This window comes from Leucoraja erinacea, chromosome 29 (assembly GCF_028641065.1).
Source record: "Leucoraja erinacea ecotype New England chromosome 29, Leri_hhj_1, whole genome shotgun sequence".
In the NCBI taxonomy this organism is placed as follows: domain Eukaryota; kingdom Metazoa; phylum Chordata; class Chondrichthyes; order Rajiformes; family Rajidae; genus Leucoraja; species Leucoraja erinaceus.
Genome location: NC_073405.1, coordinates 15,624,458 through 15,651,371, shown reverse-complemented (window position 1 = coordinate 15,651,371; position 26,914 = coordinate 15,624,458). Strand labels below are relative to the sequence as shown.

The 26,914-nt window shown below is 42.0% G+C and overlaps 1 protein-coding gene across 8 annotated transcripts in view; it reads right to left on the bottom strand.

Moving 5' to 3' along the window:
- The window catches only part of eps15l1a (epidermal growth factor receptor pathway substrate 15-like 1a), a 231,422-nt gene that overhangs the window by 54,636 nt on the left and 149,872 nt on the right, over nt 1-26,914 (bottom strand). For 7 of the 8 annotated variants that reach the window (XM_055658739.1, XM_055658734.1, XM_055658732.1 and 4 more), the window contains one exon: nt 24,415-24,562. The exons of the other annotated variant lie outside the window; for it this stretch is intronic. In XM_055658739.1, the coding sequence (XP_055514714.1) occupies nt 24,415-24,562 (148 nt within the window). The remainder of the gene's footprint in view (nt 1-24,414; nt 24,563-26,914) is intronic. 8 annotated transcript variants of the gene reach the window in all.

The following is a 26,914-nucleotide window of genomic DNA, read 5'->3' as shown; positions in this document are numbered from 1 at the left end:
CCCATATAAAAGTCCCATTTTATAGGCATTTAAAAATGAAAAAACATGTGAAAGCAAATGTGAACTACTTCCAGAGACAGAAGAATTTATGAGGAAATGGCCGAGGAATTGAACAATTACGTTGCACCTGATTTTACAGAAGGTACACAAAACGTGTCAGATAATTTGGAGAATCAAGGGTTTGGGGAGAATGAGAAACCAAAGGAACTATTGGTCAATAAACACTACCAGAAAAGTGGATGAGCTTTTGTGGTTACTCTTCCCAGAAAGTCCCTTAACATCAAGATCAGTAATTAACACTTTTTTATTATTCCATATGAGAACCAATTTAGCCTTTCTCTCACTGGCTGCATTCCCCCATATGACATCGCCCAGGCTTGCATCCGACCACACATCACCTGCAAACTAGGATGCATCACCCATGGTCAGTCATGACCGAGGGGGGCCTACTGCAATCATTAGAGGCACGATTGGGAAATAAATATTTCAGTATAATTGCTTACTAGAGGGAATAGGCAAAATGGAAAAGCAGATGAAAGATCTTAGTCATCAAATCAAGAATTAGTTTGGTTAGAACTAAGTAAGAGCAAACAGCAGGCAATATTGGTAGGAGTGCACATCGACCTTCAAACTGTAGTAGTAGTAGTGGTAATGTAGGGTAGATTATAAATCAGGAAATTACAGAGATACATAATAATCAAGAGGAACTTTAACCTACATATAGACAGGAGAATTTGGAGAATTAATCTATGGAGAGCATGTGCGAGATTTTGAGATCAGCATGTTGAAGAACTCACATGGGAATAGACTATTTTAGATCTAGTAGTGTGTAATCTAGTAGTGAGTTATTTGAGAAGTCAACAATTATGAGGCATTTAGGGAACAACCATCATAAAATGATAACTTCCAAGTAAAAAGTGAAAGTGGTTTACTTCAATCTGAAACCTGGATCCTAAATCTGAATAAAGCAAACTATTCACGCCTAATGTTTACAAGTAATATATCACATTGATAAAATACAAAAAAGAAAAGTAAAAACAAAAAGTTGCAATTGTTGGTTAATGCATAAAAGGACGCAAAGTGTTGAAGAAATCTGAAGAAGTGTGTCAACCGGGAACGTCAGCTATCCATGCCGTGCAGGAAAGATAGTCCAGTTATTGGATCAAGGAAAGGGTTTATAATGTTGCTAAAATGCTGCAAACACGAGGACGGGGAATGTGTCAGAAATCGGCAAATGTGTTAAATGCAAAGTGGAATATGAGAATAGACTTCATTAAAACTCACGTACTACACAGATGTCTATGCAGCCATTTGACAAGGTTGAGAGGGTGGATTTAATTTCTACCACACTGCCTTAATCGGTCTCCTTTGTTACCTCCTCACAAATGCAGTCAAGTTGATAAGGCAAAATTTCCCCCGCACAATGTCTTACAGACTACCCCTAATCAGTCCCTGCCTCTCCAAATGAACATATATCCTGCCCCTTAGAATTTTCTCCAATAATTTCCCTTGCACTAACTGCTCACGGGTCTGTAATAACCTGGTTTAGCCCTGTTGCTCTTCTTAAATAAAGGAACAGAGATTAAAAAATATAGAAAAAGCCATTAAATAGTTTTGCAAGGTCTGAATGCCTAGTAGAACAGCTCAGAATAACAGCATCAAATGCTTGAAGTATTTCTCAAAATATCTTGAGAACATCTGGAAGGAGAAAGAAATTCCGTAAAATACAAGGATGCTAATGTATGGATATGTTCAATAAATAAATGCAGCAAAGCTGACTAAGTGACAACAGAGACTTTCCCTTCTCCGTGTAGGTAGATATTAGATACACCAAATATTAGGTTGTATGCCTATGGACAGGCTCGTGTGCCAGTTGAGACATATGGTGTCAGATATTAGTTGGATAACAGTTGAATGTATAAATGTAATTTTTGTCATGAGACAGGTTTAGAACAAATGTTCAGACTAGAAGAAGGAGTTGACCAAAACCTTAGGTGCAGTCAGGAGAAAGGGTCTGAAAATTATTTATTTACATAAATGCCAAATAAAATTTATAAAAGTCATCTATCTATTCCAGTAGAGAAAGGCCTGGATAGAGCGGATGTGGCGAAGATGTTTTCACTAGTGGGAGAGTCTAGGACCAGAGGGCACAGCCTCAGATTAAAAGGACGTATCTTTAGAAAGGAGATGAGGAGGAAATTCTTCAGTCGGGGGATGGTGAATCACTGCCACAGACAGCTGTGGAGGTGAAGACAATGGGTATTTTTAAAGCGGAGATTGACAGTTTCTTGATTGGCAAAGGTGTCAAAGAATATGGGGTGAAAGCAGGAGAATGGGGTTGGTTAACCTGGACCAAAAGCAGACTGACACAGGAGACATTATATTACAGAATATGGATTATAATGATCAAGTCCACAAAGCCGAGGAATGGATGGCTAAGCCAAAGAGCATATTTTGGGACTAACCTGACCAAACATGCATCATGTGTGAAACCCCTTCTTGTTCCTGCAAAGAACAGCTTCACAATTATGCCTGAAGAATAAAGTTACAACGCACCACTCTAAAATAACAAAATTAATTCTAGGGATCAAACAGGAGACTGTGCAACAAGGCAGCAGATATAACTCCAATCTGAAACCATCACTGTCATACGCGAGAAACCTGTGGGTTTAAAACCCCAAGTTATAAAGCAGTTCCAGCATTCAAAATTAAGGGTTTCTCTTAAGAAAATTGCAAAGTTAATTTAGTTGTGTCTGTGCTTGGTAGAATGGCTAATATTATTTTTGCATCTTTATAAAAAGCTCAAATTAAAAAGAAAATGTTTATAATGCAAACACCAAAAAACTGAAGTGAAAATTAAACTGTCACAACCTTCAGAACATAATGTTGCAATCGGAAAATTTGCAAAAATAGAGTGGTTGGCAAACGATGTGAGCCGTTAGCCTGTTCCTCAAATTGTAATTTGTATGAAATTATGATGAGCGAGTTGTCTTTTTCCACACACAACAGCTTGTGCCCATGTAGAGCAATTCATTGGTTAAATTCACAATTTGTGTGGGATCAGAAAATCAATAACTCAAACATCCAGAATGGAACAAGGAGAAACAGGGTAATGTGGTCTAGCTTACTGTAGGGAAAGAAAGGGCAGAGAGAGATGAGGTGACTGAGAGACAGAGAGAAGTGTGAGCTAGAGGGAGGAGAGCTGAGTGAGATTGAGAGAAGGAGGTGAGTAAGAGTGGGAGATGGAGGTGAGCGAGAGTGGAAGAAGGAGGTGTGCAAGAGTGGGACAGGTGAGCAAGTGGGGGGAGAGAGGTGAACGAGAGGGAGAGGTGAGTGAGAGGAGAACGGGGGGGGGGGGTGAGGTGGGCAGAGGGAGTGAGGTGAGGGTGGGGGGAAGGGGAGAGGTGAACGGGATGGGGGAGAGAGGTGAACGGGGAGGGGTGAAGAGAGGAGAGAGAGGGGGGGAGAGTGCTTGAGGGGGAGAGGTGAACGAGAGGGGGAGAGAGGTGAGTGAGAGGGGGAGGGGTGAGTGAGGGGGGAGAGGTGAGTGAGAGGGGGAGAGGTGAGGAAAAAGGGGGAGAGAGATGCGAGAGTGGGAGAGGTGAGCAAGAGGGGGAGAGAGGTGTGGGAGAGGGGGAGAAAGATGAGGGAGAGAGGGGCGAGAATGGGGGAGGTGAGCGAGGGGGAGAGAGGTGATGGAGAGGGGGAGAGGTGAGTGAAGGGGAAAGAGATGCAAGGAGAGAGATGCAAGTGGGTGAGAGAAGGAGAGAGGTGAGTGAGAGGGGGAGAAAGGTGAGCGTGGGGGGAGAGAGGTGAGCGAGAGGGAGAGAGGTGAGCGAGAGGGGGAGAGAGGAGAGCGAGAGGGGGAGAGAGGAGAGCGAGAGGGGAGAGAGAGGGGAGAGAGGTGAGCGAGAGCAGGAGAGTGGTGCGAGTGGGGAGTGAGGTACGAGGGGTGTGAGTGGGGAGAGAGGTGCAAGGGGGAGAGAGGCAAATTTGCAGATGACACAAAACTGGGTGGCAGTGTGAACTGTGAGGAGGATGCTATGAGAATGCAGGGTGAATTGGACGAAGGACATTCTTGCTATTAAGGGAGTGCAGAGTAGGTTTACAAGGTTAATTCCCGGGATGGTGGGACTGTCATATGCTGAGAGAATGAAGCAGCTGGGCTTGCACACTCTGGAGTTTAGAAGGATGAGAGGCAATCTTATTGAAACATATAAGATTGTTAAGGGTTTGGACACACTGGAGGCAGGAAACATGTTCCCGATGTTGGGGGAGTCCAGAACCAGGGGCCACAGTTTAAGAATAAGGGGTAAGCCATTTAGAACGGAGACGAGGAAACACTTTTTCTCACAGAGAGTTGTGAATCTGTGGAATTCTCTGCCTCAGAGGGCGGTGGAGGCAGGTTCTCTGGATGCTTTCAAGAGAGAACTGGATAGGGCTCTTAAAGATAGCGGAGTCAGGGGATATGGGGGAAAAGGCAGGAACGGGGTACTGATTGGGGATGATCAGCCATGATCACATTGAATGGCGGTGCTGGCTCCAAGGGCCGAATGGCCTACTCCTGCACCTAATGTCTATTGTCTAAGAGGGGAGAGAGGTGCGAGGGGGAGAGGTGCGAGAGGGAAGAAAGGTGCAAAGATGGAAAGGAGAGGTGAGAGGGGGGAGAGAGGGGTGAGAGGGAGGAGAGGTGAGAGGGGGGAGAGAGGTGTGAGAGGGATGAGAGGTGCGAGGGGGTAGACAATAGACAATAGGTGCAGGAGTAGGCCATTCGGCCCTTCAAGCCAGCACCGCCATTCAATGTGATCATGGCTGATCATCCCCAATCAGTACCCGGTTCCTGCCTTCTCCAGTACCCCATATCCCCTGACTCCGCTATCTTTATGAGCCCTATATAGCTCTCTCTTGAAAGCATCCAGAAAACCTGCCTCCACCGCCCTATGAGGCAGAGAATTCCACACTCACAACTCTCTGTGAGAAAAAGTGTTTCCTTGTCTCCGTTCTAAATGGCATACCCATTATTCTTAAACTGTGGCCCCCCCCCCAACATCGGGAACATGTTTCCTGCCCCTGGCGTGTCCAAACCCTCAACAATCTTATATGTTTCAATAAGATCCCCTCTCACCCTTCTAAACTCCAGAGTGTACAAATCCAGCCGCTCCATTCTCTCAGCATATTACAGTCCCGCCATCCCGGGAATTAACCTTGTAAACCCATGCTGCACTCCCTCAATAGCAAGAATGTCCTTCCTCAAATTAGGCGACCAAAATTGCACACAATACTCCAGGTTTGGTCTCACTAGGGCTCTGTACAACTGCAGAAGGGCCTCTTTGCTCCTATACTCGACTCCTCTTGTTATAAAGGCCAACATGCCATTCACTTTCTTCACTGCCTGCTGTACCTGCATGCATACTTTCATAGACTGATGTATAAGGACCCCCAGATCCCGTTCTACTTCCCCTTTTCCCAACTTGACGCCATTTAGATAGTAATCTGCCTTCCTGTTTTTGATACCAAAGTGGATAACCTCACATTTATCCACATTAAACGTCATCTACCATGCATCTGCCCACTCCCCCAACCTGTCCAAGTCACCCTGCATTCTCATAGCATCCTCCTCACAGTTCACACTGCCACCCAGCTTTGTGTCATCTGCAAATTTGCTAAAGTTACTTTGAATCCCTTGATCCAAATCATTGATGTATATTGTAAATAGCTGCGGTCCCAGCACCGAGCCTTGCGGTACCCCACTAGTCACTGCCTGCCATTCTGAAGGAATGGCAGGCAGGAAGAGGTGCGAGGGGGTAGAGGTGCGAGGGGGTAGAGGTGCGAGGGAGTAGAGGTGCGAGGGAGAGAGGTGCGAGAAGAGGTGCAAGGAAGAGGTGCGAGGGGGAGGTGGGAGGGGGGAGAGAGGTGAGAGAGGGGAGAGAAGCGCAAGAGGGGAGAGAGGTGCGAGAGCAGTGCAACAGATGAGCAAGAGGGAAGGAGAGGAAAGTGAGGTAGAATTGAGAAAGACAACTGAGAGAAAGAGGTGGGAGAGGGAGAGATAATGTACAAGAGTACGTGTGAAGATGGAGCTAAGATTCAATGACACTTCATTGTTTTGTTGTGTACTCAAAGGTACAATCCTTTCTCAAGTCTAAACTTAACGGAAACTTACACCAATTCCTTTGACTATCCAACATGTTTTAATCACACTTACCATAGTGTTGTTATTGAAGAATATGTTAACTGAAGGGCAAAAGGTCACTGTTATGAGTGGCAGTAACTACTCAGCAATGCTAACGTGAAAGCCTGGTCAGTATATTGCTACTAAGTCAGCAGCAAGCAGCATAGCGAAAGCCACAAGGAGGAAAGTTTGCTGGTACACACAGGAAGTGAAATAGGGTGGGGACTTACAGAAAGCTCCATTTATCAAATGCCATTTCTTCGCTTGTCAAATACTAACTACCAAAGCTGAAAATTTGAAATTCTATTATTCAATATCAACCAGATGATTTGCAATAAATAGCTGTCAGAAAATGTGAATGTATTAAACCAGTTTTTGATTCCATTTTATTTACTGATTTTCCTTTTATTAACTCAAACCAGTACCGTGTGCTGGTAGGTGTAGATTGGTGGTCCTGACAAATGGATTGTTACCCTTCTTTCTGGAGTGATCCAAACCTCAGAAACCACTAGTGTATTAAGTTAGAGACTTTGCCCACTTTGCCTAATCTTAACACACAATTGCAGAAATTGGTTGATGCCAGTCACCACTGGTAAACTGTTTTGTTTGATTGTCAGGTGAATCATGCTAGTGGTATCAACTCCTGGTGCATGGCTGCAGTCCAAGAGTAGATCAGCTGCAAAACACTAAAAACTGAGAAGATCAGTGTAAAGAAGTGACAGAGGCACACCCAGGAAATTTTACTTTTGAGGTTTAATGGGCCCGTCCCACTAGTTTGTCACCACATGTTCGCCGGTGGTCGCGGGTGTAATTTCCTCAGTCGCACAAAAAGTCGTAGAGTCTTTCTGGTCGCGGCTAAATTTTCAACATGTTAAAAATATTTCAGCAACAGTCGTTTTGACGCCAATAAGCGTAGCTTGACTTCTCCTGACGTAGGTGCTGTCGTAGGTTGTTGCCAGGATGACGCAAGTTGTCGCTGTTTTTTGGGCGACCTGCTACGAGTATGACAGTCGCCGGCAGTTGCCTAAAAAATCGCCAAGTGGGACAGGCCCATGAGGAGGCTTTGTCAGAACTGTATGTTAGGAGCGGTAGTATTCGCACTGGTCTCAACATTATATGAAAGCAAATTTTAACTAAATGTTTGTTTAAATTTTGTTTGAAATCCTTGTTAGCAGATGCTTAAAAGGATTTTCATTTTTGAAAATACATTCTTCCGAAATATGATGAGTTACTTCCAAAATGCAAGTTTCTTTTAAAAAACAAGATTTGTCTGACGGTGTACTTATCAATAAGGTTCTTGTTTGTTAGATCTACAGCCTCAAACAGATCTGGGTTTATTATAATCTATTAAAGTGCTGCATGATTATTTCACTTGAGTGAATTAAGGCTAATTTTACCCGTAAATGTTACTTTCGAATCAAGAACTGTTGAACTCCCCTTGGGGGAATACCTATTAAGGACCTTTATGTTCAGAATTGAATGATATAGAGAATTTAGCCTATATTAATGTTAAGATGGTATCAGGGATCAAAATGTAAATTATTTTTAATCGGGTTTTTGAAATGTATTTCAGATGTCTATTGAAATTGCAACGTAAATTCCACTGCCAACGCGTATAGAGTCAAATGAATTCTCTGGTTTATTTTTTGATTCAAAGGTAATTGGTATTTATCAGTTTGTGGCTGCTGATTTTACCTTGTGTCTATTAGAACGTGTATTGTCAACATTGGGAATGGATCTATATTCAGGGTAAACCTTCAACCACAACTTCAGAACAACCCCTGCTCCACCCATAGAGTGAGACGACTAACGCTCCCCTATGTGACAGGAAGTACATTAGGATATTCTTAATCTCACCCATTTTGATTATGTTGTTACATTGTGTGAGAGCACATTAATACATGAAGACAGAACAAACACCCCAATAATTAAATGCAAATATTTCCATTTCCACTTCCTCTCCTTTTGGAGGAATAGCCACATTTCCATGGCAGTAATCCACACGTTAAAATAATTGTGTTGTAGGCATGGTTAGAATTTTGACGTGGTCTGTCACTTACCCGGGGTATTGGAACTGAATACCTCCATACGTTGTGCAAAGCACAGTAAAAAGTACCAAACGTCACGCAGTTTTTAATTTATTATTTAAGGAGATACCTTAACAGAAAGTAGTTCTGGAGCTTAGCAAATATTGTAATTAAAGGTGTTGTAGCCCAGAGATGGGTGGGATGTAGTCTTGGGGCTCTGGTCCACAGGGGATATGCAACCCAGGGCATCAGTACAGAGGGAAGACCACCCCAGGGCTCCAGTAAAGGGTGGGGACAAGGGCTCCGTAATGAATGGGATTGCAGGGAGTGAGGCGGACTGCAGCTCTGCTAGGAGGGTGGGAGGGGGTAGAGAAGGGGCCTGGGGTATGAGAAGGTTCAGAATAGCATGGTTGTTCCATAAACCAGATAGATTACTGCTGGATAATCTAGAGATGAATACACACAATTTGCAGAAAGAAAATGGTCACCATATCACAATCTCAGATGAAAAAGCAAAAGGGAATGGAGGAACAAATGCCAGAGAAGAAAGGAAATAAATGTATCATTGTGACACCAAACCTGCCAATCTTAGTATCTTTTTTAAACATCCTAGTAAGTTCACAGGTTTAATAATAACCAACTTTACACTAACTTTATTTCTGGGCCTGTCCAAATGAATCTCTCACAGAATTGAATGGATCCAAAATCAGACACAGTAATCACATCCAATCCGCTTTCCCCAATTCAAAATACAAAGTTAGCTAGCATACTATTGATCTGTTAATATATGAACAATTGGGCTTATATTTCATAACACAGGAAACCATTTGGCTCATGCCAGCTCTCAGAGCAGTCCCAGCTCCACCCTCCTAATTATCCTGTAACCCATTCTCATATACTCATTAACAACCCCTTGATTCTCCTCCCACCCACCTTCATAACGGGCAATTTATAGTAGTCAGTTAACCTAACATCCAACACATCTTAGGGATGTGGGAGGAAACTGGATTGCCCTGGAGATACGTACACGGCCACAGGAAGAGCATGCAAACTCCGCATAGAAACTGAGTTTAGCATCAAACCAAATGCAATATATTTACATTGTCTTTCCAGGTTTTTTTTAAAATATTTCATGCATCCAATTGCAGCCTTCCCCACCACTTCCCAAGTCCAATCATCACATTGACAGTTAAGATCTGGAATCGGTGACATCAAGAGGCAAAAACTTCATACAAATAGAATTAATGCAGATGGGGAATCGTTGCATTTAATAGTACAGGTGCACAACCTTTTATCCGAAAGCCTTGGGACCAGACACTTTTCGTAATTCAGAATTTTTCGGCTTTCGGAATGGAAGATTTTTAGCGTAGATTTTAACGGCTGGCTCAGTGGTAGAGTGCTCGGCTCATATCCGCAAGGTCGCGAGTTTGCGCCTCGATCCCGGCAGTTACTCGATCGCGAGTTTGAGTCTTCAATGTAGTTTTTTCTTGCAGAATAGGAGAGAATAGGGAGGGTTAGGCTGGGATCATTCTCTGCGAGATAATCTTAGTGCGGGAGACAAGTGTAGGAGAGGTGTACTGACTGTGTGGGCAGCACTTTGGAAGTGATTGCCCACCATTCTCAAAAGCCGCTGTGTCTCCCTGTCCCTCCAACTCCAGAGGAATCCGCTCCCCGATGGGCCGCTACGGCGACAAGTGGCAGTTCGCCCACAGCCCGAGCTGCGCCCCCTCATCCGCAACCCGGGTTCCTCTGGAGTTGGAGCGGGGCTGGGCTAGAGTTGCTGCTGGCTGTGAGTCTCTGGGATCTCCGTGCTTGCAGTCGGTGTCCCGTTGGTCCTGACGTCTCTGGCCACCACCCTGGAATGGAGCTGAGACTGGGAACTGTACCGCCCTTGCCCCCTCCCTCTGCAACTGCAAACAACCCCACAGTTCCCAGTCTCAGCTCCTGTACAGGGGGGTGGCCGGAGACGTCACAGCCCGAGCTGCGCCCCCTCATCCGCAACCCCAAGACCAAGACGCACCTTGCACACCATCAGCTTCGGTCCCTACGGGGAGCGTGTTCCTCTGGAATTGGAACGGGGCTGGGCTGCTGCTGGCTGTGGGTCTCTGGGATCTCCGTGCTTGCAGTGGGCCTGGGGGTCGGTGTCCCGTTGGTCCTGACGTCTCCGGTGACTGGCCCTAGCTCCGACGTGAAGACAGTGCAAAGCCCCCGCGCCGGTGCAAAGAGCGGGGAGCTGGAGAGGGGAGGGAAGGGGTCACACACATGGCCGGGAAGCAGAGGGGTGTAGGCGGGGTGAAACTTAAGGGAGCGACAATTTGCTGCTGCCTGCCCGCTGAGTTAAAAATTTCTCATGCAAGACTCACGATACACTGTGTATCGTGAGTCTACCGTGGGAACTTTTTTAACTCAGCGGGCAGGCAGCAGCAGATTGTCAATTATTAACCCTCGCGCAATATACCCTCACCTTCTCTTTTATGAATGGGGATTTAGTTCCCCTTTCTTCGAGGACCGACCGGAGGTTCCGCTGTTACCTCTGCGGGCCGCCCTCGGTGAACGTTTTCAAGGACCTTTCTTCAAGGACTGAAAAAATGTCGCTATTCGGAGGTTTTCGTTATTTGGAACTTCGGATAAAAGGTTGTGCACCTGTAATGTCATGGCTGTCCTGATAAACACATTGCCATGACAGTCTAGGCATGGGAAGAAGAAGACATTCCTAAGCCTGTCGGTGTCTGTATATCCAGAAACAACATGACCAAATTCAGCCATTGTGCTCCCAGTCCTAAACTCTTCGAAATGATCATCAATCATAAAATGCTAATTTGAGTGGCACTATTCCTCCAGATTAAGTAATCAGTTTCAGGATAGGAGGCAGAGAATTTGTGGGTTTTAAAGCTTTTAAAGGATTCTCATGGGTCTGCAAAACTGAACAATTATATTTTTGCCAACATTCTGCAACAAGTTGAAAGGTGTCACACATCAAAGCTATTTCTCACACCCCAACCTGGGTACTTCTCGCCAAGTCCCCACATCCTCCACTATTGAAATAAAATCTTATTTGATTAATTTATTGCATGAACTCTGTTAACAACAATTGGATACCACAGGGCCAATTCTTAAAGAAATTCATGTGACTCATGTGAGCTGTTACAAACATCAATGCTAATACCAATCTATTTCAAAGTCACATTTAGGTTGGCCAGTTCACCAACTGCAAGAGGATGTGGTCTAGTGCCAAGTTTCCCACAAATTTTCATATCTAAACTGAACAGAAGCATCAACAGAATTTGGTAAGAGGCGAGGGAAAACATCTGCACCTCAACTCATCCCCAGTCCAAAGACTACTGTTTTCACCAATGTATAATAATAAAAAAAATAACTAAAGATAGCAAATGAGCGATACAGTGGCATAGCTAGTAGAATCGTTGCCTCACAGCTCAAGTGATCCACGTTCAATTCTGACCTACGGTGCTGCCCGTAGGAGTTTGCATGTTCTCCTTGTGGTTGTGAGAGTTTTGTCTGGATGCTCCTGCTTCCTCCCACATTCTGAAAATGCATGGGTTGGTAGATTAGAGTGGTAGAATCTTGGGGAATTAATGGGAATGTGGAGAGAATAAAGTTAATACGTGATAGGAGCAGAATTAGGCTATTTGACCCTTCATGTCTACTCTGCCATTCAATCATGGCTAATCTATCTTTCCCTCTCAACCACATTCTCCTGCTTTCCCCGCGTAATCTTTGACACCCTTACTAATCAAGAACCTGTCAGACTCTACCTTAAAAATACCCAATAACTAAAGAAATTCCTCATCATCCCCTTTCTAAAGGTACGTTCTTTTATTCTGAGGCTGTGCCCTCTGGTCCTGGACTCTCCCACTAGTCGAAACATCTCTCCACATCCACTATATTCAGGTCTTTCACTATTCGGTAAGTTTCATTGAGGTTCCCTCTCATCCTTCCAAACTCCAGCGACTGGTTCCCTCCAATGCTATTATTCATTTCAACTTTTAAAAAAGGGAAGATTTGAAAAATAAGATTGCCTTCTCATAATCCACGTCAGTTCTGTCTAATTTTATTATTGATGTCCAAATTCTGTGGACCATTTCCATGATAATGGATTCTAGCATTTTCCCTACTGCTGATGTCAAACTAAATTGATTGGTGGTTTATAGTTCCTGGTTTTCACTTTTCATTCTCCCATAAATCGTGGGATTACATTTTCTATCTTCTAGTTAGAACTATTCGAGAATCTATGGAATTTTGAAAGATCACAATCAGACGGCCACTTTATCCATTGCTACTTCTTTCAAAATCTTGTGAAGTAGAGCATAAAGTTCTGAGGACGTATTAGCCTCCTGTCCAAAATGATATTTTTATGACTTCAATTATCTTTCCATTCATTCATTCTAGACCTGACCCACAATTTCTGAAATGTTTCCGTCTGTGAAGACAGGCAGAAAAAAAATTGTTTAATTTCTCTGCCATTTTCTTGTTCCCTACTATAATTTCTCCCATCTTGGTCCATAAGGGACCCAAATTAATGTTTACTAATTGTTTAATTTTTTTAATGTATCTACAGACATTTAGGTAGGATCTTGCATGCTGCAAAATGATCACATTAAAAAAAATATACCATTCATGGACTTCCTATTTATATTTGACCACAGATGCCACTTTATTTTTCCTCCAACCCATCCAGGGTGCAAAGAACAAAGTTCTATAAACGTTTATCACTAGTTACAGTTCACATTAAAAAAAATAAGAGCAGGTATAGATTTCTTTTAAGCTCGCCTCATTATTCAATATGATCAAGGCTGTACCAAATCTACCATAGCAATCTTTCAATAATTTATTTCTCTCTTCAAGTACCTGTAGTGATCTTGCCCCCACAAACTACTGGAATACAGAATTCTAGTGATTTACCATCCTCTGTAAGAAGAAATTCATAGGCATCTCAATATCAACCGTGTCATGCCCTTTTAGCATCTTACATGTTTCAATACGTCATTCTTCTAAACTCTAAAGAACACAGGTCTAACATATTGAGCTATTCTAATTGGACAACCCTCATATCCCAAGAATTAGCCTGGGGAATTTCTTCTAGACTGCCTCCAGTGCTATTATAGGTGATTCCACGTTACAGCAGTTCAGGTAATGGAAAATTGCCCTTACAAATTCACCTATTACCAAAAGAGCTACAAAATAAAAATTTGCACTCATGGAATGTGTGGGTCAATTTTAATTTTATTTGCAGTTCACATTTCTTGCCATTGTGGAAAATTGTGATATGGATATATTTATGTGAATGCAACTGCCCCCACACCCTCAGAACATGGGAATTGCCTCGATATCCTTCCTGAAATGTACACCAACAGCTCAGCTGCATCTGTACAACTGCAACATTGATTATCTATTTCTAAATTCCAAACCCCTAGCAATAAAGGTCAATGTACCAATGGTCTTCTTGATTGTTTGCTGTATTCACATGCTGACTATTTTATGATTCATGCACAGAACACTACTTCAATCCTTTGCAGTCTTTCTCCATTTAGTTATAGTTCAAATTTTAATTCCTTTTACCAAAGTGCATATCTTCATACATTCCCACATTAAACTTAATTTGTCAGGTTTTACCCCATTCACTCACTGTACTGTTTTCTGTTGCGTTACATTCTGTTGTCTTTTCCATTCTTGCTCCCAAACTCTGCTACAACCCCTTTCAAAATTTTCAATTATTTTTCTTTATTTTGAATTGTTAACATTCACTCCTCACACAAACTTTACACGTTAATCACAATGACCTCTTACGCTTTCTTATGAACATGATTCACATCTTTTCACTTTCCTTCCATCAATTAAGTAGTAGCAATCTTTGGACAGATACAGTAGATTTGCATACACAACTAGCTTCAGTTACCGTTAGCCAGAAAATAACTTCCAATATATGTTTTACCAATAAATAAAGTGTTGCTTGCCTTTCAGTTTTAATAAGCATTGGCCGACATTGTTTATTAGGAACACTGCTTATTAAAAAAACTACCTCACAAAGTCATTTGATAGTTACATTATTCTAAAATAATGACCTAGTGAGATCTTAATACACACAACCTGTTTCCTGTACAGATGGTTCTAAATAGATGAAAAGAGAATTGGAACTGCCAATTATCTATTCTTGAAATCTGAACATTTATTGGCAGCTAAAGAATGTACAATTACATTAAGATAAATTCTAAATTCCAAGTCAATCAAAAATGAAAAGCTAGCTCTTCATAGTTTTCTCCCAGAGGGCAAACATTTCTGATTCCCCTAAATCAGGAAGATGAATACATTTTCTCTGCCAGCATACCTCGCAGTTCACATGCTGATGGTCTCTATCAAGAGTAAAATCTGAGGAGGGAGACCAGAGCTGGGATGGTAATTCAAAGAACCTGAAAGCCCTTCATGCCTGTAACAGCTCTTTGAAAGAGTACTTTGAGATTGTAGTTAGGGCCAGTAGGAGTCCTGTGTCCACTGGCAATGTCTCTCGATATCATACAGTGACAACCCTAGTTCACTAGTACTGTATCCCAATATGATGTCCTGTGCCTAGGCACTCTAATCCAGTATTATACAGGAAAAGATCTGTGCAATACAGTATTGTATGGCAATATTATATGGTGCTGCCCCTACTGTCATTGTTGGTTTCACAGCAAAACTAACACCCGAGAAGTATCACATGGGAAATCATTTTTTATTTCAGATATGCAAAGTCCTGCATCATTCAGGACTCTCTCTCTAGTACATAGGTTAAATAAAAATGATTAGATGAAAAGTAAAAATACTAAATATTAAATGAAATTATTAAAAGCATTCAAATAAAAAACATTAATGTCACCCATTTGTTCAAGTCCGATCCACACTTAGCATCAGGAAGCACAATTTAGCCCACAATACAAAGAAGCTGGATACATTTCGATTGGGTTCTGAGATGACTAATGGGACTAATATGGGAATACCAGACTTTCACACGGTTGATAGCTGATTGAGCAGGCAGATTGGTACTTCTTGAGCTGTGCACTACTGCTGCTATTGACTCTAAATGTTCCAAATGCATAATCTTGAGGTCTTCCATACTATTATCTTTCACCACTTTGAGGAGTTATGGGCCAGAAATTCGCAGGAATTTGTGGTGATGGTTTTTCCAAGAAGGCTTTGAGCACTTGTAAAAGCACTTGACATGTCTTCCATTTGTCTAATAATTTCTTCCCACGCCAAAACTCAGAATAGACCTTTTGTTTCGGGAGTCTAGCATTGCTAAGCGAATAAGCATGCTTGGTTACCTGTGGTTTCTATATTAATGGCTGGCCTGCCAGAAGATACGTCTTAACCTACCTGATCTTCCAGTGGCTCAGCACTTCAACTCCCCCTCCCATTCCCATCTGACCTTTCTGCCCTGGGCCTCCTCCATCGTCAGAGTGAGGCCCAGCGCAAATTGGAGGAACAGCACCTCATATTTCGCTTGGATAGTTTACACCCCAGCAGTATGAACATTGACTTCTCTAACTTCAGATAGCCCTTGCTTTCCCTCTCTATCCCCTCCCCCTTTCCAGTTCTCCCACTAGTCTTACTGTTTACGACTACATTCTATCTTTATCCCGCCCCACCCGACATCAGTCTGAAGAAGGGTCTTGACCCGAAACGTCACCCATTCCTTCTCTCCAGAGATGCTGCCTGTCCCGCTGAGTTACTCCAGCATTTTGTGTCTACTTACGATAAAGATGGTCAATGCCAAGACAAAGGAAAGCTACAATGGTAATTATTTTTCGCCACAAAGTCAGGTTTCATTACATACTGTGAATGTGAGATTAGCACACAAATTGTGGCAATGTCATACAAAAGTCCAACTAAAATCCCAATCAGCCCAGCAATATTGCATTTGTTTCTTTATAGGCCAATACAAATGTTGCCCCACAAAGGATTAAAGGAATGATTCAAAGGAAGTCAAATACTAGAAGACAGACACAAGAACCTGGAATAACTCAGCAGGTCAGTCAGCATCTCTGGAGAAAACTAATAGGTGACGTTTTGTGTCAAGACTCTTCTTCAAATACTAGAATTGTTTTAATGTGAGTCACAAATAAATTATATGCAAAAGGTAGTAACTATGGGTCAGACCAAGTGATAGTGTCAGAAGATATCTAGTGCCATCAAAATCAGAAAAATAAGCAAATTAGGTGCACAAGAATGTTGCAGCAAAGCATGGGAGCAAGAGTAGAAAAGGCAACTGATTCAAAGTATTTTCTTATGCTGTTAACAATGTTTGTGGCACGAAATAAGGACCATTTTGTTTTTGGATGTCATTAAATGAGATGAGGAGATGGTTGACCTATTGTTGCTAGTTATCTGGAGAGGATGGAGACCAATTTCAAGTGAAGTTAATGGTGAACTTTACAGCAGTCAACATCAAATATGAAACATGCGGTTGACACTAATTTTTGTATCACTGATAAGAAATACATCTACTGATGCTCCTGAACACATCATCAGTGATGTAACCTGGGGTCATTGGGTGTTTCGGGTCTTTCAACATCAGACACCCTCGCCCAGGCGACCCAGCCGTGGTTGATCAGACCACGACTTGTGTTCAGGTGGCATTCGCACCTCTCCATGGACCTCCTCTCCTGATCCAGAGCCATCTCGAGGCCTTCTCCGCTGCCTCTGTGGTGTTCTTTATGCCTCTTCTCCTCTCCATTCCATTGAGGCCCAGCGCACTCATGGCTTTGTAGAGCGTTTGCCCTGCAAAACCTCTGCAGCCAATCTCGATGGGCATACAATTTGCCTTCCAGCCCTGCTTACGGCAATCTATGACTATAAAACACAAACCAGTGCGTCCACACCTACAGATATTTGAAAATTCAATGCAACATGTCCTCTGGAATAACGCAAAAATGTAGATGAATAGCCTTTTATAGACTTTGTTTTTGGATGCACTACTTATTTTGGTTTTGTACTATTATGGTCCTGTTACCTAGTATTACTGACTATTAAGATATTGTATATTGATTATTGTGTATTTATTTGTTGTGTTATTCAAGTATCAAGTACTGTCATTCAGACTTTTCAGTCTGAACGAAACTTCCTGCCTTGCAGTCATAACATAGAATAAAACAACAAAACACACAATAAACACAGATTTAACATCCACCACAGTGAATCTATCAGGCCCTCCTCACTGTGATGGAAAGCAAAAGTCTTACAGTCCTTGTCTCTTCCCTCCTTGTTCTCCCTCTGCGTTGAGGCGATCCAGGCTTCCGATGTTGTGACCCCGCCGGGTGATGGTAAGTAGAGGGCCTGTCCCACTTCCATGGGATTGCATGCATCTGGCGCGACCAAACGTGGTCGCTTGAGGCGTACGGGGCCGGTCCCACTTCCAAGTGCGGAGGCGTATGGAGTTGTGCGGGGTTGGTCCCGACATCGCGCGGAGCTCTGAAAATCCCACACTGTCTGAAAATTCCGCGCGCCAACGGCCTGTCGGCCCGCAGGCGCATTGAGGGCGTTCGCAGCGTCTTGACTGCTTATGCAGCGTCTTGACGTCGTACACAGTGTCATGACGGCGTAGGCCTAGCGCGTGGTGTTGCGCGATGACGTCACCGCCCGACCTGCCGTTGCATGATGACGTCACCGCCCGACGCCCAAATTCAGTCGGCCCGCCTCCTGCCCAGCTGATTGGTAAGGATGACGCGAATTGCGTCATGCACGAACTTAGCGCGTACTTACCGCGAACTCCGCTTCCGTTTTGGTAGCACCAAACGCATGCAGTTGCATGCAAGTGGGACAGGCCCTTAAGTACCATGGCTGAGTCCGAGCACCGGGAACGGGCCAGTTCAAGCTCCGCAGCCCGGGGTGGTCGAAGCTGCCGAAGCTGCCACCCTCCAGTCCAGCGGACGAAGCTGTTGTTGCGGGAGCTCCAGAGAACAGGTCACCAACCTGTGACCTGCGAGCTCCCAACGAGCTCCCCACGTTGCCGTCCACTGTGCCCGCGGCCGAGCCTCCGAAGTCGGGTCACCGCCGCCGCAACAGCTCCGAAGTCGGGTCGCCGCCACTGCAACAGCCCCGAAGTTGGCCAGCCTCGCGTTGGTAAGTCTGGGCTGGCTCTGCCTCCGGAGCCTCGAGGGTGGTCCCAGTTGCAGGGCGCCAGCTCCGTCATTAGGCCTCAGCGCAGACGGAGACAGGAGGTACGACAAGAAAAGGTCGCATCCCCCCCTGTGAGAATGTGTATGAGAATGTTTGTGTGGTGGTGTGTGAGAGAGTGTGTTGCAGGGTGTGTGTGCGCCAGGGTGTGTTAGGTTTTGTGTGAGAGTGTGTCAGTGAAGCTTCCCCCACCCCAGGAATGTGGGCCGGCCCAGGTGCTCTGTGTCCAACTGGGGTCCGGCAGAGGTGAGGGACAGTGACCCGGGTGTCAGGCATCGGAGCCTTAGCCCGAGATTCATCCCCGCGGCTCCAGAGGCGGCACCGACGCCCCCACTCACCCGGTCCGCTCCTGGCTCCGGGACGGGGTTAAAACTCCATGGGGTGTGGACAGAGCAGCCGATGAACACACAGCCGCTGGAGGCGAGGGTGGTAGGTATGAGCGGTGCCTCAGAGATCAGTGCTGGGACCACCGCTGTGACTCACCCATAACACCATCTGCATCTAGACCATCTGGGAAAAACTTTTTTTTCCCCCAATTCATCCCGCGAGCCGGATTGGACCCCTTCACGGGCCGGTAGTTTGACACACCTGCTTAAAACTACCCTCTAGTTCGTGAATCACATATCCCGGGAAAAAGACTATGCATTCACCTTATATATTCCCCTAATGGTTTTTACTCACCTCTGAAACAATTTTTGCTTTATTTTGAATTTCCAGCATCTGCAGATTTTGGTTCCATGAATGCCAAATGAAATCATTAGTACTGCAGTTACCGTGCCATTTTAAATAGTGTGCGATGGGCTTAAGTCAATCAAATTGCTCGTTCTTTACGGGAAACCCGCCAACAGAAAGCTATTCTCATTGGTGAGTGTGGAGGAGGTCTGGAAGCCTTGGGCGAATTGAATTGCCCGTGACTTTGTTTATTTATTATATATATATATATATATATATATATATATATACACACATTTTTGCGCTTGAGAGATTCTGTGATCAGCGTGAGAATTTTGTGATATGCGTGAGTCCCACACTCAATGCGTGAGAGTTGGCAGCCCTGTATAATGAATATTTAGTACTGTTCCCACAACAGAAAACTGTAAGAGCAGCTAAAGTTAACAAAAGTAATAGAAACATGCACAGCCAAGGTTATTATAGTTTTGTGTGAGCGGATGTACACTATTTCCGATCTGGACTGCAGAAAGCGTATTGTTCATCTTCTACAATAACTATAGAAATTAACACCATCATCCAGGCAGCATCTGCAACCACACTGTATTATTTAGCCCCGAGTCTGAAATATGTAGAACTTGATAAGATCAACTGTTGCCTTATTAAAGGGAGAAAATAAACACCCATAGCATGATCTTAAAAAGAATTTGCAACCAATTTAAATGTGATTCTTATATTGGGTTATTTATCTTCAGATATCTTTAATGCTGTAAGCTTTTTTCTACCTCAGTGCAGAAAGCTAATTTTACCAATTATCATTGCTTATTTTATGAACCACTTGTTATTTTTCAAAAACGACTTGCTCGCAACAATTATATTAAATTCCAATTTGGTTTAAAAAAGCTACAAAAAATGTAGCAAATGAGCTGCTGCCCAAATATGTTCTAATAACATAGATTAAATTTGACAGTGTAAGGCTGCCACAACATCTTCTAGAGATTACATGGCTTCGTCATGCAAGGGTATTAATGACAGAGGAGTTAAATATTTAGTTTCCCTTGGTGTTTTGGTTGTTTCCCCTCTCCAGAATTTTCTGCAAACTTGTCCATTTGGTCTAAGAAGTGTGTGTGTGTGTGTGTGTGTGTGTGTGTGTGTGTGTGTGTGTGTGTGTGTGTGTGTGTGTGTGTGTGTGTGTGTGTGTGTGTGTGTGTGTGTGTGTGTGTGTGTGTGTGTGTGTGTGTGTGTGTGTGTGAGCACGTGCGTGTGTGTTTAACACTCGGAAGTTTGCAAAAGCACTGCACAACCTTCTTAATTTGCTTTGGTTATTACCCTATTAGACAAAACTCTACTCAACAATACTTTCTCCCACCCACTGCAAAATTACTTTTATAACAATATTAAGCCTTTAAGATTGGGACTTTCATATATTTAATAAAAATAATAAATTAATTAAATCAGTCATATGAGGTCGTGAAACCCCCTAGGCAAACAAAATATCTCCCAGAAAGGGGATATCAGCCAACAGTACTCACTCAAGAAGTGTCCGTTGCCACTGTCATAAGGTGGATGCTGTCTTTAAAGCAGGATGGAAATTGCATCAGATCAATACATGTCATCTTGACCTGAACCTTGCCATTGGAGTTCACAGACCATTCAGAAGGAGGTGGACGGTAACCACTTCCTTTTTGTTCAGCCTATTTAGCAGTAGTTCTTAATGATTTTAATGTTTGCAAGCAAAGGCTATACATCAAAAAACATTTTCAGCCAATATAGCAGTCTTGACAAAAATGGCCAAAAGTCCAGGAGCTTCATGCCTCCTGTAAACTGATGGTCTCAAAAGTTTATTTTGAGAACTTAGGCCTAAAGTCTGTTTTGAGAACTTAAGTACACAACGAAAGGGCTGAAGATAAAGATGACATTAGCTAAGCATTTCACAAGCAGAAACAGGATAGTACATTATTCTACACCTGATATATGAACCAAGTAAAGAGACATTGTCAACCAGCATGACATAAAACTCACTTCTGACAACAAATTATGCAAATATCAAAAGATACTAATTAGTATTGAGGATTAATTGCATACTTCTTTAACAAGCAAGACTGGACCTGAATGTATCACTGCCAAAATCCTGTATATTAGAGACTCTAGCTGTCTTTTGACAATGTACGTCCAATAAACCAAACACATTAAATATGCCAGGATTGGTTGTATCTCCTAGATTATACATTTTCTTATCTCATTTTCTTATTGCCTTCGACTGGCATTATCCTTACTTCTGAATCCTTTCCCCAATTCTTTTCCATCCAACTCGTAATTCCCACTTTTTATGTTTCAAAGGTCTTTTTACTCAGTGGCAGAGAAATGTATCCATCCTTCAAGCAATCAATCTTAGAGATTAATGAGCTGCCTAGCATGTTGTAAAAATGATATTTATTACAGAAAATCATACTTTTTAAATTGACTACTATACCCCTCATTTACCTATATGGCCAATAGTTTACACTGTAAAGAAATGTATTGCAAATAAGGTAGCTTGTATTTAGTGATTTGCAGATGTCCGTATATATTTACAATTTAAATTTGTTGGCACTGTCAATAAATGATCATCTTTTGAATTTCCATTTGTACAGGATTCACTGTATTTCCTATTTTAAAGATAATAAAGAAAAGCAAACAATACGGCACAGTGTCTAAAATAATAGGACTTATCCCATTTTGTACAAATCAGCTTTGAATAATGAATTTCTTCAGACCTGACAGCTTTGCGTACCAAAATTAGAAACATACCCAATCCCAGCATCCTTCACTTCTATGAAAACAAACATATCAAGACATGACAGTTTCTTGGCTTCAAATGACATTTTATCTATTGCCATTGAAGGCTTTATCATGGGTCACTTTCTTAAAATGGGTGGTTTCAATGAGCAGCTACAATCATACTGCCAATCTCGCTTAAGTTAAAAGCGCACCCTTTGATCCTACAAAATTGAGATGGCAACTGATCAGTTTCAAAATCTCAGACTCAGAAGGTGCTAGAAGTCAAAACATTACATCGAACAAATAAAATAACATTTCTTTCATGTGAGAAAGTGTGCAGTGCAAAAACACCAAGCATTGTGGCTGTTTTGCACTTTTCTTTGGGAAGCATATGCTCGTTCACATACAAATGTAAAGGTTTCCCCTTTCACATCCTTTTTCCAATTTCGTTTTAGCAATGCCATTCTGTGCCCATTTCCGTTGAAACCATTGCAAAATACAGAGTGTGCTGAAGACAAATAGTAAGAACTAACAGGGAATGAAGCTCTCTACTGCTTTGATGGTATAGCAAGTGAAAATTGGCTAAAACCGTGATTAAGGTAATGATATTGACCTCAGCCACACTTGCTGGCATCCCACTAAATGAAGCCAATGACCATCTCTCACCAAGGAAAATGAACCACAAACCTGATTCTCAATAACTCTCATAGATCAGCACTGGCAGAACTCTTGATAAGATGGGAAACTAGGACTAAGATAAAAGATCTGTTATAAAATAAGGACTTGGATACAAATATCAATAATCATCATGCCCTGGAACACTATATAAATCATTTATAGAACAGTTTACGAATTTCTCTCTAAATATCTTATTTGGGGGTGGGAAGTATAAGGCTACAACTTTATTTTCTGAAAACCTTAAGTATCCTCTGTCCTGCTTACTTGTGAATTTGCACCACCAAAAATAATTTCCTAATTCTACCATCATATGATATCAAAAAAAGTTATATTTGTGAATCTATATGTAGGTTATACTGAGCGATAACAATACACTGACATGTTAGGATTTAGAGCCGCAGGTTAATGATTTGCTGTGGGTTTGGAATGGAAGATTTGGTGTGACGCATGGCAGTAATCATAGGAAACCTTTCGATCATCAGTAATTTATAAACTGAAATTGCTGTCTGCAACCAGATTCAATTATAACTTTCAAAAGAGCATGAATATATAAAGGAAAAGAAACAATTTTTGAAGTTACAGGGAAATGAAGGGTGAACTAACGAAAAACACTACCAAAGAAGTAAAAGAAGCCTAATGGGTCAAATTGCCTCTTCCTATGATTAGCATAATTCGATGATTCTAAAATGAAAGATTGGCACAAGCAACTTCACACAGCTTGCCTGCCTTCTTCTCAACTCTGGCACATTAAAATTTGATAACATGAAAGATGGTGTTTGGTGAGTCTGGAAGATTTGTACTCAGTCATTCTGAGAATTATTTAGATTTGTCATTCAAAATATATGGCTATGGGTTGGAATGATGTATTTGTCTGTGTTAAATCGCTTACATGGGCATAGGTATTCTTAATACTTATGACACGCAAGAGTGACAAGTGGCCTCGGCTAAGAAGAGGACCTTTGTGAACTTTACAATCCCTTTATTCCATATTAGAGTACATTTATTTTTTCCAAGGCCATTGAACTACTTGTTCTGTAACATAACACTGAACTAGGAAACTTCTGAAGCAACAACATGAGTAGTGTTTAAGTAACCTCTGTCCTACACTATCCTTTAAATCCATTTCCAAACAGTAATCTGTTCAAAGCGAAGACAATGTTCTTATTGGCACATCTGTCACATCATTTATCCTAGCCTCACCCTACTTAAGACCACACTCTATGTCACTTTTACTTTAGTTGTCCAAAACAAAAACACCTTATATGTTTCCGCAAGTCACTTGCTTTTGTACTTCATGTCTCCAATAATAGATCCAAGGAACCACCTGGGCTCAACTGTAAGGGATGATGGGTTAAATCTCACTGCAATTTGAGCTGGATATTTCAATGTGGTACCAGAAAAATAAGGAGGCTCCATCAATCCCTTTCGTTAGAAATCTAAAATCTTGCTGATTATACAACATAGAAGGCAATGTTCTCCTGCTATTACTCACAGACGCTGAGATACAGACACTCACAAAACAACACAATTCACTTCACTGTATGAGTAGCAACTTTGGACATATGATAATGTGACATTTGTACATAAATGCAACAAAATGCTAAGATGTCTTCGACTTTGTTTCTTCCTTTTTATGGGAAGCTCTACTCAGCATTTGCTAAAATAAGTAGTCATCTTATGAAGAACCCATCCACGTTGCAAATGTCAACATGGCACCCGTGGGCAACTGTTCATTAAAAGTAGAAAAAAACGGTAACTGAAATTAATTATCTATTCTAACAAATTCACTTTTTTAATGACTGTGCAGTGTTCTTATTCTATATCAGGTTAAAATAATGAAACAGTCTAAATACACTGTATAAATCATGAATATGAAATTGGACTGATAAATGTGAAATATTAGGAAATCATTCAAACACTTACCAATAAGACAATTCAACTTACCACTAGGCGGCGCTTTGGGCCGTGGGGGTACACTTTTCTTTGGAGGCAGTGCGGGGGTATCCTGTTTATTTTGAAAAGGGTCATCAGTGAATCCTTGCCCATCAAACTGGCCCGAGCCGGAAGCAGCAAAAGGATCTGAATTTGAGGGCTATCGATACAATGCAAAGAACATGTAATCAATTCCACTGCACCGTCAGGTCATTTAAAAAAAAAAGTGACACTGGATTCCCTTAATAAGTAAGATGAGACTGTGTGAAGTGGAATTTAGCTTCTTCAAAACAACAATCCTAATTGTCAGGGAATGTTACATTACATCAGCAGTACCACCATGCTCCTATGGTATAACACTCAAAAAAGCATTCCATTATGCTGTTCAATGAAGGCTGGTTAAGATACTTGTGGAGCACTTACCTTCTAGAAACCTAACAGATTTAGAAAACTGCTCCCTATTCCTTCAGAATTGATTTGAAGTGAGTAACAAGATAAAATGATGTGCCATCTCTTTTCTAGTAGAATCTGCTATGATCAGCCAAGACAATGGCAGTTCATCACAGAAAGCTCAGTAGAAACAAGCGACAGCTTTAGATGCCCATTGTGCAAAGCTTACATGTATAGCTGCATGTGAGAAAGATAATGTTCAGGCATGTTCATGACCATGTTAAGTTATGACATTATTCAAGTTGCTGATACTTGCTCTGATTCACATGGGAAGAGTCTGAACAAGGCTCGGGATTGGATTGTACTCATGCAAACCTAACCAACATATCGCTGCGACGAGACGGAGATGAAAGGAATGGTTCATGGAATGAGACAGCACGGAAATTGATTGATTTTATAGAAAGAATAAAAATGTACAGGCCAAATTATTTGCTGTTTTATTCACCACATTCACATAGGAATACATACAAGATTTCAAACCCAGCTCATTACTCGTTCATGCCTCATAGACATGGATAACCTACGGCAAGTATCTCATACCATGGGAAGATATAAGCATTGCTGCTCTGTAAAAATGTCCAAACGCATCCGCGGATTATGCAAACCATGTCAGTGACCACTTCAAGGCCAACATTCTTCGCATCAAAGCTCTAATAACACTCAGCTGGCTCCATGTGTATCACGTAATTTTCAAAAACAGCACCTTTGAAAAGCAGGCACTCTTCTCAGAGCTCTGACATAGCCAGGATTGGCAAAAGGATAGTGGATGTTCTCCTTGCATCCATGAGAAGTCGCACATACTTGTAAGAATTCATGGCCTGGTGCATTGAGAATCTCAAGACTCTTTGTTGTACACAAAAACAGTGAATATAAAAACAAAAAGGAATAGCCCCAGTCTACTGATTCACTATGCACCTCCCATCCCACCAGTGGCAGTCTCTTGATTTCATATTGGCTTTCTTAGCAATCCGAGTACTCACGAAACTGAGAAGGAATATAATCGTCCCCCATCGCAAAGAACTGCTCGAGAAGAACTAATTAGGGGAAAAATTTGCGATGCTTCATTTTATATATTCAGCTTAAAGACAGAAAAGGAGTTGTTGTGGGTTAAAGGATAAATTAAAGATAATAGATAAGAGATTTTAGCTTAAAACCTCAATACAGAATAAGTTTGGATATAGTTTTAAAAAAATGATTAGCAAACGCCAGTGGGTGCAATTTTGAGCAAAATACCAAAGAGAAATTAAAAGGAGCACATAATCAGGGTAAAGCAGTACTCATGGAAGAACATTATTTCAAAGAGTGGACTAACCAAATTGGCAATAATGCTCTGGGGAAGTTGAAGTGAAACATATTCAAGATTGTTTTCTAGATAAATGCATTGTGCAATGGCCTGAACTAATTAGCATTCTTCCAGGAAAGGAATTTCTGAGGTTTATTGATTTGGTTAAATCTAAATTGAAGAAAGCAAACTGTGTAAGTTGCAGGAGATGCTGGGTAAAGTAACCAACACTCTAACCAGGCTTTTGGTTTTTGAAATAAGATATTGACAAAAACTGGAGGCTAATTAATGAACAGATCAGAGAAACCAGGAATAAATAAATTATTGTTTAGTGTTGAGCTATTGACAATCTCTATCAATAAATTAAATGAGGGGTCCAAATGAAAGGCTGGTCGAGAGAACATACTGTGAGGAGGGTGCAAAAAGGCCTGAATACATGTTGAGAGGGAAAAAAAGATGACAAATGGAATATAATATGAAGACACAGGGAACTACAGATCAGCCAGCAACTCTGGAGAACATGATAAGCGCGTTTCAGGTTGTGACCCATCTTCAGACTGAATGAAGCTCATACCCTTGTGACCTCTGCAAGTTTGAAATCATCAACATGAGGCGATATCTCAAGATAGTATTTAGTATCAAGAATCTCCAACATCTGGGCCATTTTTGTGTGTTGTTTCAGTTTATGTATTTATGATGCTGCTGCAAGCAAGATTTTCATTGCATCAGTACATCATCATAATTGTGCATTTGACAATAAACTTGACTTAACTTGAATTG